General features: G+C 40.8%; 1 protein-coding gene across 1 annotated transcript; it reads left to right on the forward strand.

The window, feature by feature from the left end:
• The first annotated feature begins 623 nt into the window (after positions 1-623).
• Positions 624-14,323, forward strand: LOC124136661 (polypeptide N-acetylgalactosaminyltransferase 13-like). Its single transcript, XM_048402614.1, has 10 exons — positions 624-1,963; positions 4,993-5,162; positions 5,509-5,686; positions 6,128-6,328; positions 6,498-6,615; positions 6,788-6,976; positions 7,949-8,083; positions 9,870-9,968; positions 12,264-12,398; positions 12,877-14,323. Exons 1-10 carry the CDS (start codon positions 1,644-1,646, stop codon positions 12,997-12,999), a joined length of 1,668 nt encoding a protein of 555 aa, XP_048258571.1. The 5' UTR covers positions 624-1,643; the 3' UTR covers positions 13,000-14,323.
• Positions 14,324-15,688: the final 1,365 nt, after the last annotated feature.

Genomic DNA, 15,688 nt, shown 5'->3' on the forward strand with positions numbered 1-15,688 from the left:
TTAATACCGCTTTTATAGAAATCTGCAGATTGGCCCTCTAACCACGCCTCTGTGGCAGCCTTTATGTCCTCGTCATCCTGGAAGCGTCTTCCACGTAGGGCAGATTTCATTTGCCGGAACAGGAAATAGTCACTGGGGGCTAAGTCTGGGCTATAGGGTGGGTGTCCTACCTCCCCCTTCCCTTTTGAAAACCAAATGTAGTATGTTTTAGGCAGTAATATTATCTGAGAGAGGATATTGATGTTTTGGACCCCTCCCTTTTAAAAATGCTGGATCCGCCTTTGCATTGTATATGCTTTCTGTCACAAGTCTGCCTGGATTCAAGTATTTACAAGTCACTATAATATAGCTCGAACATTGCCGGTAGCGTTAAAAAACCATCACCACTCACTCACTCACTCACTTCTTAACCATGTATATCCATACATTTCATCCTCTAGCGGAATTGAATTATCATATCCCAATCGTTCTCGTCTGAATTGGCCACGTTGACACTATTATAATACCGAACACAGCGGGCGTGTTACCGCACATTATTCAATAAAGTTCCCCTATCTGTTGTATACAGCGAACCCTACACACAGATGTTACCTACTCTGGCTCGATCGATTACCTTCTCATACCAGACCATTGAGGTATGACTACAGCGACGACCAAGTCATAAAACTTCTATCGATTCTATCGATTAACTGATATATCTAAATTAATCTGTAAAACCTGTCTATGTGTGTTCTAATTATTATGTGTATCAGCACACACCATGTTACAATGTTAAAGTATGTTTGTTCTAAGTAATAACCGAGGAGGGATCATTCATTGTGGAGTTTTTGTTGTTCCAACATCTGTGCCTCGAGTTCCGCCAGCCGCCGTCAGCCCTGTATGTCAATGAGTAGTGCTTGCAGAAAGGGGACATTGTACGTGTTGATGGCGTACATCCTGATGCTGTCAACGTTGCTATATCCGAGGAAGGAGTTGTCTGAGGAGATTACATATTGTGGTGGCTGGAACAGTAGTGCTGTATACATATTGTGATGGCTGGACAGTGATGCTGTATACATATTGTGATGGCTGGACAGTGATGTTGTCATGGTCAATATAATGTGGTTACTATTGTAACACAGTGTCCCAGCTCGGCCACATAACGGACTTGTGACACGCTGACCGACTTAAGGCAACTCCAAAAAGGATGGAGACATGCATTGGGTGCACTGAGTAACAAGATCACGTTCCGTTGATGAACGTCATCTACATACCTTACGGCTCCAGCTACGTTTACAAGTTTCAAAAATCAATTTTACAGTGATCGTGCACCCCGACTTACGACACATGTTGAAACAGTTAACATCTTCCTCCGGAGAACAGGTCTAGCCATTGAGGTCTATTGTGGTCAGGTGCTCTGAATGCATGGTTCTACCATCAGTGGGCTTCGTCGTATATGCGCGATGGGTTATTGAACGACTACCGTATTACATATTTGGATCGTATTGCTCCAATTTAAAATGATGTCACGGCTACTGCCTTGAGGGAGAAGCACAAGCTTGTCCCTGATATTGATGGTTTCAGCAGTATGAAGATGTAAGGAATAAGATATCATCATCCTCATCTTCATCTTGGTCAGCTGTCTCTTGTGATGGTATAACATCATGATAAACACCATGAGGTTCCGTGCCAAAATATATACACTCTTTCTCCATGTGTTTCTGTGCGGACTTTTCTTCAACTGGATACTCGGGTCTTTCAAAACGAAGGCACGTGCACCTGATCCGAATAAGGGTTTAGATATCCAGGTTCAGGGGTGGAAGAATCCTGGTTTAAACGCGAATGGGGAAAACGGGAGGGGCATGACGTTTGTGGGGACGGAGCTGAAGCTGGCGGAGCAGTACATGGAGACGTTTAAAGTGAATGTTCTGGCCAGTGATCTCATCGGCCTCAACAGGAGCATCCCGGATACTAGGTTTCCAAGGTAGGTCTCCCCACCACTGCAAGGTGAGTGAGTTGTGAATAACACCATTCCAGTCGCCATAGGACATGTCAACACAATCTGACTCAGATCTCAGACGGTACCGGACCGCCTCCGGGGTCTAGTGGTAGAGCGTCCGCCCGGAGAGCGGAAAGCCCGGGGTTCGATCCCCGGCCGCGTCATACCAAAAGATGTTAAAAGATAGTACTTGTTGTTACCGTGTCTGGCGCTCGGCATTAAGGGGCTAAAACAAGGACTGGTCGGCTCGGAGTCAGTATACTGTGTCTGAGTGGGGTATTCATGTTAAACTGCGGCATGGTATCTCAGTGAGCTAGCACTATAAATCGGCATCAGTCCGGACTAGTACAAGAAGCCACACAAACACACACACGTACATGCACGTGCAATGCAATAATCTTGAACGCGACGTTAAACCCCATTTCACCTCACCTCACACCTCAGACGGTACCACTTTGAAACCTAAAAAACAATTGTGTGGTTTTTGACAGGGCAATAGCTATGTTTCTTGGATTAAAGAGATTCCAACTCAAGTTCAGCGTTTCCTTTAACGAGTAAAGGACGTTCACTTCCACAGCGTAATCCCGGTGTCACACACAAGGACTATTATGGATATCAATATCTTTATTTTACATACACCTTCTTTATTATACATATACAAACAGACAGTTGTTATCCAGTGCATATTAGTAGTACAACATGTATACAATAATAGATAAATAGTTACATTGCAACCTTGACATTATAAATTTATTGTATGAGAAGGGGTTTACAATAAAGTATTTCATATGTCTTAACACTCATGTGAAATACATGGAACAACAGTACAGAGAGCTTAAACAGCATATCCAACAGCATATCCACATCATCAATTTGGAGTAGACAACATATCACGTTATACATATACATGACCTCAGCTGAAGAAATGTCCACACGTATGTATAATAATTAAGTTTTCAGCCAGAGTATACAATTCCTTGTTATGATTTAAAAAATATTATTCAGTGAATCTGGATCGGTACACAAGCCAAACGGCTTATGTCAATTTCTCCAGTACAAGTTATGCAGGCATTAAACAAAACAATACATGATGATACACTAAATACGTTAACAAAAGCATGGGGTCATGGTCAAAAGGTTTGATGTAATGATTAGAAGATTGATATACATGCGGGCGGGATTTATAGTCTCACGTTAGCTTAAACCTTTTGGAATGAAGTATGTATGAATGTACTGATTTTAAGATATCTAGATTAGTAGTTTTTGTGTGTAAAAGTAGCATTACCATTATAGTGTTAAGATCAACTCCCCTATAGTGTGGATATCCAACTTCTAAATGCCTACAAAGGCCCCGAAACAGTCAATGATACCTAAATTCATACTAGCATGCTACTCACGAGATGCATCTGTCATACCATTATAAAGTTATATCAGTTGGCACACCCATGTGCAGCTAAAAGCGCCCAAACCCTTTCCATATTCATAAGAAATCTCTACTGAAAGCAGAGTCGATTGTACGATTCCGACTCCACCATAAGCACACGTTAATGAATCACTATCAAATAGTGATGATACTACCTGTTCGCGAAAAGGTGAGCGTAATCTGCCCCACCGGTGGCTTCCGTCACAAACACATGCAAAGGCAAGTCAACGGTCAACTGTCAAAGACACGGGAATATCTGGTACAATTCAAAATACGGAATTGCATCGGACGACATTTGTGTCAATGATGACGTCAAATTAGGAATTATCCTGTATATGTCTCCATAAAACCTTGTGAAAGCTTCATTGAGGCCTTGATCGAACAAATACTGAACAAGAGTCGTATGACGGTTTTTGAAGCCATAGTAGAAAGTGAATGCACAATTGTACCTCAAAGGCTGTGAAATGTAGACACCAAAGGCTGGAGCTGCTGGAATATCGCTCGACACAAAGAGAAATTTGACTATTGGAAATGTGAAGGCATCTCTCCTGTCATGCACCCTCGTGGAGTGTTTCATGTCAGTCTAAATCGTATGCATATATCTCAAAATTAAATAGACAAGGCAGGTTAGCTTGTCCCTTTTATTTCTACTTCATGTTGGGAAATCAGTGGAAGGGAATTGGCCATTTGACCGTTATTGAACGATCCCTCAGAAAACCGTTATGGAACAAGCTTTTTAAAGGGTTGTTTTGGAAATCTGTTATGCTGATAGTTTACAAGGGAAACGTTCCTGTTCGTTTGAAAGTATAGTTTATCTGTGAAGCTATTGTCGCCACATAATAGACAAATGTTTCTCTTGTATGGATCACATGATATCCACCAAATATTCTTTGACAATGACTCTCTGTGACGAAATACAAAAATATTGATTATCGTTTTTTAAGACATCAATCGTCTTGTAGCATATCCTCCCGTGCTTTTGTCAGATGAACACTTGACTTGCCTTTGTAAGTGTGTGCAGGAGACGCTCACCTTTTCACGAACACCAGGTGTCATGACTATTTGATGGTGATTCATAAACACATGATCATGATATAATCTGAATTATACACTAGGCTGTTTTAGCAGAGATTTCTTATGAACATGGAATGGGTTGTGTCGCTTTCATTGTATTGCTTTCAAAATGAAAATGAACACAGAAACGCGATGAATGAACAAAAACTACTTCCAAAGACCACGTCAATATACATGTACAAAAAGTGGGGATCTGTAATATTGAACAAATATTTATAGCTAGTCACATACGGCATATATTATATACAATTGAATACATGACACTTGTTTATGGATAGTAACTTCTTTTATTCTTTGTACGACATTCAGAGCTGTAAACGTTTTGCTCCGTCATCAAGTGAATTATCTGATGAAGGAGCAAGAAGTAGATCTGAAACGTCGTACAAAGAATAAAAAAAGTTACTATGGTCCATAAACAAGTGTGATGCATTCATGTTCTCCCAATTTCTAAATGCCTATCAAAGAGTTCTATAAGAAATGTGGCATAGAAATGTACGTCCAGCTCCTTCCTATCCAGCTGTGGCAGCGTGATATACCCCGTGTCTCAGCTGCCAACAACCAGTGTCATCATCCCCTTCCATAACGAGTGGCGCTCACTTTTACTGAGGACAGTCTACAGCATCCTCACCAGGACGCCGCCATCACTGCTGCAGGAGATCATCTTGGTGGATGACGCCAGCAGTCTAGGTACGGTTTCCAAGGAGAAGCTTTACAGAGTTTCAAGTTTAGTTCTGGATCATGTGATAACCGCAATGTGTTACATAAAAGGGGTGGTCATTAACTCCTAGATCAATACACTTCATAAAATTTGGAGTTAGCAGATATCCTGTGTGTATTCTGGAATATTCGAAAGGGTTCCCTTAAATCCATGTTAGATCGTGGTTTGAATCATCGGCATCAAATTGGGCACCAAGTTGAATATTACCTCGTGCCTGTTACCTGATCACCAACTTTAATCCATTACAGAAATGGCTTCAAGAATGGAAACACGATTCTAGTATTACATTTAAAATAATATGTGCTCAATATTCAGATGTCTTGAAAAAGCCACTGGACCAGTACATCGCGGACCATTTCCAAGCCGGAAAGGTAAAGGTTGTGCGCATGCTCGAGAGGGTAGGCTTGATCAAAGGGAGGCTGAGAGGATGGCAGGAAGCCAAGGGTGATGTGCTCGTCTTCCTCGACAGCCACATGGAGGTTCAAGTTGACTGGTGGGTAGTGCCAGCCATTGGTCCAATAGTCCGATAGTTAGCGGGGCCCTTACAACCACCAGGAATACATTAACACCACAGAACATTGATGAAATTAGAAACGTTGTTTGGGATAAAGTATACAATACAAACGACGAACGGAATTTCTTACGAAACATTTCTTACATTTATGTGGGTTTTGATTTGGTATTTCTTTTTGTATTGGACACATACGCTGGCAAACCGGATTGATAATCGCAATTTGTTGAAGAAACATTAGGACTGTTCGAATCTTCACGTGACTGTACTATCGATACTTTATTTCCCATAGTCCTCATATCAATCGTTTCAAACATGTAGCAGTGCCCTCCGTAGAAAAATAGTGAATTAAGAAAATATATATCTAAAATTGTAATGTAAATTATAACTTTTATAGAACCGAAGTGAATCGTTTGGTCCCAGGTTACCTCCCTTGCTCAACGAGATCCGGAAGAACAATAAGACGCTGGCAATGAGTGTGCTGGACAAGGTGGATGCTCGGACACTGCAGTACAACGTGGCTGAGGACAACGTGATGAGATACGGCTTTCAGTGGAAACTCGGGTTCTATGGCCTCGGCTTCCGACCTGAACAACTAGGAGAGCAACGACACAGCCCAAGAAGGTAGCGCCTTAAGCCTGACATGACGGACTATTCCCTGGCGATGTCTTGAATAGTTCAATGAGGCAGTGTTCGTGAAAATGTGGATCTTTGACAAATTGGGCTTTGATTTTGATATGTTGATATAATAATGTGATTATAGTCGAATATAACCGTTCTCTTGGTTTGGCAGGGGTGTGTCAATGGTTGGAGCGGCCTATGCTGTGGACAAGGCTTACTTCGCGGAGATCGGTGCCTATGACGAGGGGATGCAGATCTGGGGCGGGGAGAACATTGAGATGGCTTGGAGGGTGAGGTCATTCTCCTGCTAGAAACGTTGTCGGTGGTATTATCATCATCTTCTTCATATGACTTTAAATCGTTCGTTCGTTCTTTCTTTCTTCGGTTCGTTCGTTCATCCACAGTATGAGTAAAACATATTCACAAGTATGTATAAAGTGTAAGGAAATAATCCTTTTCCAGGTGTGGATGTGTGGGGGTCAGCTGCTGCACGTGCCATGCTCGCACGTGGGTCACATCGAGCGTCCCCAGCCTTACACCTTCCCGGGAGGGGGCAGGCACGAGATCAAACTGGTCAATTTTAAGCGTGCAGTAGAGGTGTGGATGGGGCCGTACAAGAGATTCGTGTATCGGCAGTTCCCGGAGATGGAGGTGGGTATTCAAGGTCATCACAACACGTCGAAAGAAGCGACTAACGGGATCGGGTGGTATCCCAATTGCATGTATCGATGCTCATGATGTCAATCACTGATTGCTTTCAGACCGCCGTCATATAGCTGGAATATTGCTGAGTGTGGCCTTAAACAACAAACAAACAAACAAACAAACACAATGCTTGTAATATTTTATAAAGGAAATATGATCACTTCCGGTTGAGCGGCACTCGGTCACAAAACAGTCCATACTTTTTTAAGGGTGCCTGAGTTTGACATTATGTGATGAGCAATTCCCGCAGCAGAAATTTAACTATTTATCGTAACTTCGCCTATTCCATTTGATAGTCCATGAATCTATATATATATGCATCCTCATATTGGACAACCCTAGGAGGATTCAGGGTAGGGATAAGTCCCCGACAACCTTTACTGGTCGTAAGAGGTGACCAAATGGATTGGGCCGTCAGGCTCGGTGGGGTCGCTGGGTTGATTTAATGTCATCGTGGGGGCACGGGGGGCCCATCGTCTAAGGCGCCGCGTTTCGCTGTGAAGAGTTGCGTCACTTTGAAACGCCAGAAACCTATGAATATGGGTTCGAATCCCGGTTCGCCCCGTTTATGTTTCCAGGTTTGTCAGCACCATACCCGTGCTCATGGGATTCACCGAAGTGGTAAACGACTGAGACCTGCTTCACTTGGGGCTTTCCTCCCACATTAAGCTGACACACCGTGATATAACTGGAATACTGTTAAAAGCGGCGTTAACCCAACTCACTCACTAACTAATGTCATCGTACCCCATAGCGTGGATCGTTATCGACATTATCGATCACTGGTTTGTCTTGTCCAGTCTTGATTATTTACAGGCCGTCGTCACATGACTTTAATATTGCTGACTGCTGCGTTAACCGACAAACAAACAATAATCCTATTCGACAAGTCCCTACAGCTCGAGCTTGCCGTTCCAGACCCTTGACGCTGGGGACCTGTCCTCCCGCCTGGCACTGAAGGAGCGGCTCAAGTGTCGGGATTTCTCCTGGTTCTTACAGCACGTGTGGCCCGAGCTGCTGGTGTATGACGAGGACGTCAGAGCATGGGGGAAGGTCAGTAACACGACACCTACAAACCTTCCCACATATACCACTCAAAAGAAGTTAAAGAACATCCTATTCTTTAATATTACTGTAGTTAATATGAAAGAATCGGGTGTTCTTTAATTTCTTTTGAATGGACGGCATGATAGATTAACTACAGTAACATGAAAGATTTGGGTGTTCTTCAACTTCTTTTGAGTAGTATATGTCATAATCCGTAATCCAGACGTGTGTGAACAACATGCCACCATGTGGTGATGACATCAGTAAGTCGTACTTAGACGCCCGCTTCATCCGTGTTCCATGGAATCCTGGAAGGGACATTGTCGCCTTGTCGTCCTTACAAAAACAAGCAAAAAGTGTCAAAATCAACCAAAGCGCGACAATGCGACAATGTCCCTTCCATCATTCCATAGTGCTCTATATTAATACAATCGTCAAAACCTTTCCATAATCACAAGAAATCTCTGCTTAAACAACAGAGTCCATTTTGCACATTCGACTATATCACAAGCAGGTGTTCGGATATGAACCGGTCCATTGGCTTAACTAACGAACGTTTTGTTCACATCGTGAATATAATAAACATTGAGACATACAACGCCTCGTCTTCCCGAGACAAGGGAGGTTACTGATTGTCCAAGTTCGTTAAAGGGGAAGTGTACACGCAAAAATCACTTTCTTTCTTTTTCTAAACAAAACGCAATTTTAGAATTAATTAGTATCTGTGTTTGAAAATATACACTCATTTTTTTCAAAGTGAAAGTAGGAAGCTCACAATAGTGTGAAAATGATATGCCGTTATGAGGCCTTCGTTTTTCGAGCTAAACAGGCCTGAGTTATCCCCCTTAGATTATGACGTAATTGGTGCCAATTCAACTGGGTCCCTGTCTATTCTCAACGCAAAAGATATCAAGTACCAGTTTGCGGTAAAACAACATGGCCTACGACACATTCCGGCGCAGTAGTGACTCAGCATAACACAATTCTGGCTGGCATCTGAGACGCTAGAATCACAAAACTGTACCTACACCACGTGAAGCGGCTCTAACAAAGCATGATGACGTCATAATGTTTATCAATTGGCACCAATGACGTCATATTGCAAGGGGCATAAGCCATGGTGTTTTTGTTGTGGAAATAGAACACTTGGTAAATGTGAAAAATATATATCGTTTTAATGCAAAAAATATGTTAATTAAATATGATCTTTTTATATTTTTGTCTATGACACTTCTATGTTAACGCTTTTAATGTGGAAAAAGTACAAGAAAAATTGGTTCATTTCCGTGTGAACTTGCCCTTTAACTCCCTTGCTGCCTCGGGAAGATGGCTACGTCTTGCAGAGTATCTTTTAAAGTCGTGTCGGACTACATATATTTTGAATGATGACTGTGAGAGTGTCACACACGCCTTGATAATGGCATAACCTCTATTATAAAACTTCTGTCACTGTTATATAACATCTACGTCGTTGTTCTAACCTCTATCAGTCACGATATGTCTGAAATACTGTCGATGTGACTTTCAATTTTAACTCACTCAAACTCTAACTTGTTTATCAAGGCAAACCACAATTGAATAAAAACAGATGTGTATTATAGCAGTGACTTGTATGTCCGATCTGCGAGGTCATCAAAAAGTACAGTACTACTGTATTATACAACCTACTGTATTATAATGGCATTCCCAATGAGTGTTATGTGTCAAATAGTATCATTTGTAAAATGTCAACTCTTCTGTATATGTGTAACTGTACCTGGATGAAAATCAAATACAATTACTATTTATCCAGCTGAAAAACGACCAGACCATGACTTGCCTGGATAATCACAAGGGCCTGTACCCTGGGAGGGTGTTCATGGAGCAGTGTAAAGAGGACCTCAATACCCAGGTAATCCACCTGACAGAACAATGTATATATGGCCTCAATACCCAGGTAATCCACCTGACAGAACAATGTAAATATGGCCTCAACACACAGGTAATCCACCTGACAGAACAATGTAAATATGGCCTCAATACCCAGGTAATCCACCTGACAGAACAATGTAAATATGGCCTCAACACACAGGTTATCCACCTGACAGAACAATGTAAATATGGCCTCAACACACAGGTTATCCACCTGACAGAACAATGTAAATATGGCCTCAATACCCAGGTAATCCACCTGACAGAACAATGTAAATATGGCCTCAACACACAGGTAATCCACCTGACAGAACAATGTAAACATGATCTCAACACACAGGTAAATCTCACCTGATAATACAATGTAAACATGATCTCAACACACAGGTAAATCTCACGTGACAATATAATGTAAACATGGTCTCAACACACAGGTAAATCTCACCTGACAATATAATGTAAACATGATCTCAACACACAGGTATATCTCACGTGACAATATAATGTAAACATGGTCTCAACACACAGGTAAATCTCACCTGACAATACAATGTAAACATGGTCTCAACACACAGGTATATCTCACCTGACAGAACAATACATGATCTCAACACACAGGTAAATCTCACCTGACAATACAATGTAACATAGCCTTAACACACCGGTAAATCTCACCTGACAATACAATGTAAACATGATCTCAACACACAGGTAAATCTCTCCTGACAATACAATGTAAATATGATCTCAACACACGGGTAAATCTCGCCTGACAATATAATGTAAACATGATCTCAACACACAGGTAAATCTCACCTGACAATACAATGTAAATATGATCTCAACTCACAGGTAAATCTCACCTGACAATACAATGTAAATATGATCTCAACACACAGGTAAATTTCATCTGACAATATTATGTAAACATGATCTCAACACACAGGTAAATCTCACCTGACAATACAATGTAAATATGATCTCAACACACAGGTAAATCTCACCTGACAGAACAATGTAACATAGCCTTAACACACAGGTAAATCTCACCTGACAGTCCAATATAATCATGATCTCAACACACAGGTAAATCTCACCTGACAATATTATATAAACATGGTCTCAACACACATGTAAATCTCACCTGACAAGACAATACATAATCTCAACACACAGGTAAATCTCACCTGACAATATAATGTAAGTATGATGTCAACACACAGGTAAACCTCACCTGACAATACAATGAAAAAAATCTCAACACACAGGTGAATCTTACCTGACAATACAATGTAAACATGATCTCAACACACAGGTGAATCTTACCTGACAGTACAATGTAAACATGATCTCAACACACAGGTAAATCTCACCTGACAGTACAATACATGATCTCAACACACAGATAAATCTCACCTGACGGTACAATACATGATCTCAACACACAGGTAAATCTCACCTGACAATACAATGTAAACATGGTCTCAACACACAGGTAAATCTCACCTGACAATACAATGTAAACATGGTCTCAACACAGGTAAATCTCACCTGACAGAACAATACATGATCTCAACACACAGGTAAATCTCACCTGACAGAACAATACATGATCTCAACACACAGGTATATCTCACCTGACAATACAATACATGATCTCAACACACAGGTAAATCTCACCTGACAGAACAATACATGATCTCAACACACAGGTATATCTCACCTGACAATACAATACATGATCTCAACACACAGGTAAATCTCACCTGAAAATACAATATAAACATGGTCTCAACACACGGGTAAATCTCACCTGAAAATACAATATAAACATGGTCTCAACACACAGGTAAATCTCACCTGACAATATAATGTAAACATGGTCTCAACATACAGGTAAATCTCACCTGACAATACAATGAAACAATCCAATAGAATATGAAAATATCTGATTAGTAGAGGTAGGTACCGTTGTTGTTATTGTTGCTGCAATGACAACTGTAGTAGTAGCCCTAGTCGTAGCTGTAGCAGGACCATTAGCAATAGTAAATGTAGCAACAGTACATGTAGCAGCTGTAGAATTACAGCGGTGATATGTTTATTGTCATATTAGAGTTGTCATGTTTTACAAGATATTGTTGGATTGCAAATATACTACTCCACTTTTGATAGGGGTATTTCTTATCTGATTCTAATAGTGTATATTTAAATAGAACGTCAAATGTGATCATCCCTATCAAGTTGAGTGCTATGGTAACCATGCTATGTTTTCAAGGGCTTCTCGCTGATGCATGACGGGCGTCTGAGAACAACCGTGCTGTGTGTCAGCACTGGAACTATCAAAGACAGAGAGAGGCCTCTACTTAAGGAATGTTATAACCAACACAGCATATGGAAGTTGCACCACGAGGTTTGTTATTCTCTTTATAATATCTAATAATCACATCTTTTTCGTTTATTTGTGTCAAGGGTTAATTTACAATCAGGTAATTTATGTTTTTGGTCATCTGGACACCTCAAGTATAGACACCTGAAAGCATGCCCAGGATTTCTCCAATCAGCTTCTGATACTGTTAAAGAGATAATCGCCAATGGATAACAACGATATCCGATTGTCGGGTCACTCTAGTTGGCCTTTGAACTGACCTAGGGTGAAGTGCTCCTAATAGTGTATGAGCTGACATGAATTGAGTTAGGATAGATTGGGCAGGATATCCTTACCCTTTTCGTGAACACCTGGTTTCATCACTGACTTTCAGTGATCAATTCAAATATTTTTCACCCCGTTGCCTTTTACGATCGATGGAATCTGTTTCGTTGGATAAACGCGACTGGTTATTCTTTGGCGTTGATGTTTTATATTTACGAGTTTGCCATCACTGTTTCAGACAAAATGGTTGAGTGAAGAGGCAAGCGGTTTGTGTTTGGACGTGTTTAAAGGCTATCCTATAATGGTACCATGCGTCCGGAACAGCACGTCGCAACAGTGGACATTTGACCACAACAAATGACCTGACTGAGGGCCTATAAAGACGGAGAGTTGTGAAACACCCGACAGGGTTTTTCCTTTAACTCAACTACAGATGTAGGGTATCATGGTTAAGAGTGTGAGTTGGGTTTGACGTACACCAATTTTGGCAATGTTCAAGCCAGATCACGCCGGGGACTTCATACATTGTACCGCGTGGGAATCGAACCCAGACCTGTGACGTCTTCAGCAAACACTTCAACAACAAGTCAACATGGTGAAGATTGCAAGAAGGACCGAGGGGCTTTGTAAAGAGATCTGATCGGATTGTTGGAAAGAAGAGTTGCTGTTAATTTGCAAGACTTATCTACATACCCCGAACCTCCAATACAAAATGTACCTATTTAAATTGTTCAAGTAAAGGACGTTCGACAAGATCCAGATATCTGAGATTGAGGAAGATCTGAAAGAAGCTAATCGCCGAGTCCACGACATACTTCCTTTGTTTAACGCGGCAATCTGCAAAATTACAATGGTAACACCCCGATCGGTCGAATACCTAAAATGAGTTTGGTCCGATCGGCCGACAAAACGCTTCTCTCCCTTATCCGTCAAGTCGACGTAGCCAGACATGCATGGTAACCGCTCAGGATCTTCTTATATATTTTGTTAGGGGTGTAAGACTATAGTGAGTGAGTGGTGATTGGCGAGGTTGCCCAAGTCGGATTATTTTAAATTGGGTTATCTTCACATCTTTTTCAGATATCTTGTTAAAAGAGAATATGACAATTTATTGTTTTACATTTAGTTTGTGAATCAGTTTCCTGCAGTACAAACATGTGATATGAACCTGTGATTATCCAGGTTAGAATCGGTCTTCAACAACCCATGCTTGTCGTAAGAGGCGGGATCGGGTGGTCAGGTTCGTGATCGATGATTGACATCCTATCCCAATTTAGTAGATCAATGCCCGTGGTGTCAATCACTGGATTGTCTGGTCCAGACTCGATTATTTACCTAATTGCCTAGCGATTCTGTTAGTCACTTCTTACAAGCTGAAGACCAATTCTAACGAAGACCTTCACAGGGGAGTGACATAGTATATGTACAATTATATAACATGACATTCAAGCATGTTAGGATGGATATAAAAATTTGACTCATCCATTTTTTGGTGATGATTGTAACAGCACTCCATATACTAGTAACTGTACACGATGTCAGAGGCATTCAGTCATAAGTTATTTTGACTGTCAATGTCAAGCTGTAATTAATAAAACGTGTTATTTTGCTTTGACACTGTTTTATCATAATCTGCAATAACTGTCATGCAAATTGATAATAAAAACAAGATGTTTGTTTATTAATTCAACAGTTTATTCCTATTCCTTCAAAACAATATAAGTACAACTTGGGTACACAAAAAGTCCAGATGTGACTAAGACTGTTCTCGTGTGTGATCACACTGTTACAACCTATACTACTCACAGAATATAAGGAACACTTATGTCCACAGAACATAAGGAACACTTATGTCCACAGAACATAAGGAACACTTATGTCCACAGAATATAAGGAACACTTATGTCCACAGAACATAAGGAACACTTATGTCCACAGAACATAAGGAACACTTATGTCCACAGAATATAAGGAACACTTATGTCCACAGAACATAAGGAACACTTATGTCCACAGAATATAAGGAACACTTACGTTCGGGTGGAGTGCCCTGGTTTATCATTCTGTATGTTCCTGAATATTTGGGCATGTCCTACTTGCACATATGCCATGTACCCACTGCATGAGTGAGTGAGTTGGGTTTAGCACCTCTTTGAACAGTATTTCAGTTAGATCATGAAGTGTCAGCCTGAAGTGATGCAAGTCTTTGACAATTACCACCTTGGTGACACCATGAGTAAGGGTACAGTGCTGACAAACCAAGAAACATCAGACTGAATCTGGGATTCAAACCAAGATCATGGGATCCTGGCATGTCTAAGGGAAGCAACTGTGCACCTCAAATTGTGGTGTCTTGGATGCCACAAAATGACCTGACATAAAGGATTCCAGCAAAATGCAGAACTCCCTTACATTCTGTGGGTAGTATATGTCAACATAAGTAGTGAAAGGTAAGCAAACTAGCAGTGAAATAAAAGTGAGTGAGTGAGTAAGTTTGGTTAATGCCGCTTTGAACAGTGTTCCAGTTATATCACAGCGTGTCAGATTAATGTGGAAGGAAAGCCTGAGAGATGCAGGTCTCAGATGTTCACCACTTCCTTGAAACGCACAGACACAGGTCTGGTGCTGACAAACCTAGAAACATAATCAGGGTGAACCGGATTCCGGGAACCCATGCTCATACACTTCTACCCTACCCAAGGGACACAACTCTGCACAGCGCATTGATGATGATGACACCTTAGATGACTGGGCCACCTAGTGAAATAACATTCACTGATAGAAAATGAATATTATAAAGATAAAAGAAATAAAATAACAAAGTGATAACAAACACATGCTTTGTCCTGGATAAGATAAATAGAATGCAATAAAAATGTAATGTTTTATGAAAAAAACAAAGAATAGAAGTGTCAGATCAGCAATAAATAACACATTTTGGCAACCTCTTTGAACAAGCACCTGCATATATTAAAGCAAAAAACACTGGAATTAAAACATTATTGAATATACACAAAAACAAAAAACAGACATTAACATGATGAATAAAG

This window comes from Haliotis rufescens, unplaced genomic scaffold, assembly GCF_023055435.1.
Source record: "Haliotis rufescens isolate VD_foot unplaced genomic scaffold, xgHalRufe1.0.p SCAF_1, whole genome shotgun sequence".
Taxonomy (NCBI): Eukaryota; Metazoa; Mollusca; class Gastropoda; order Lepetellida; family Haliotidae; genus Haliotis; species Haliotis rufescens.

Bases quoted from the DNA above. Each gene is read 5' to 3' on its own strand.
- LOC124136661 (XM_048402614.1), top strand. From the start codon at position 1,644: ATGATAAACACCATGAGGTTCCGTGCCAAAATATATACACTCTTTCTC. The intron at 6,977-7,948 runs GTGGGTATTCAA...TTGCCGTTCCAG, and splicing joins GGCAGTTCCCGGAGATGGAG to ACCCTTGACGCTGGGGACCT. The intron at 12,399-12,876 runs GTTTGTTATTCT...TCACTGTTTCAG, and splicing joins TATGGAAGTTGCACCACGAG to ACAAAATGGTTGAGTGAAGA.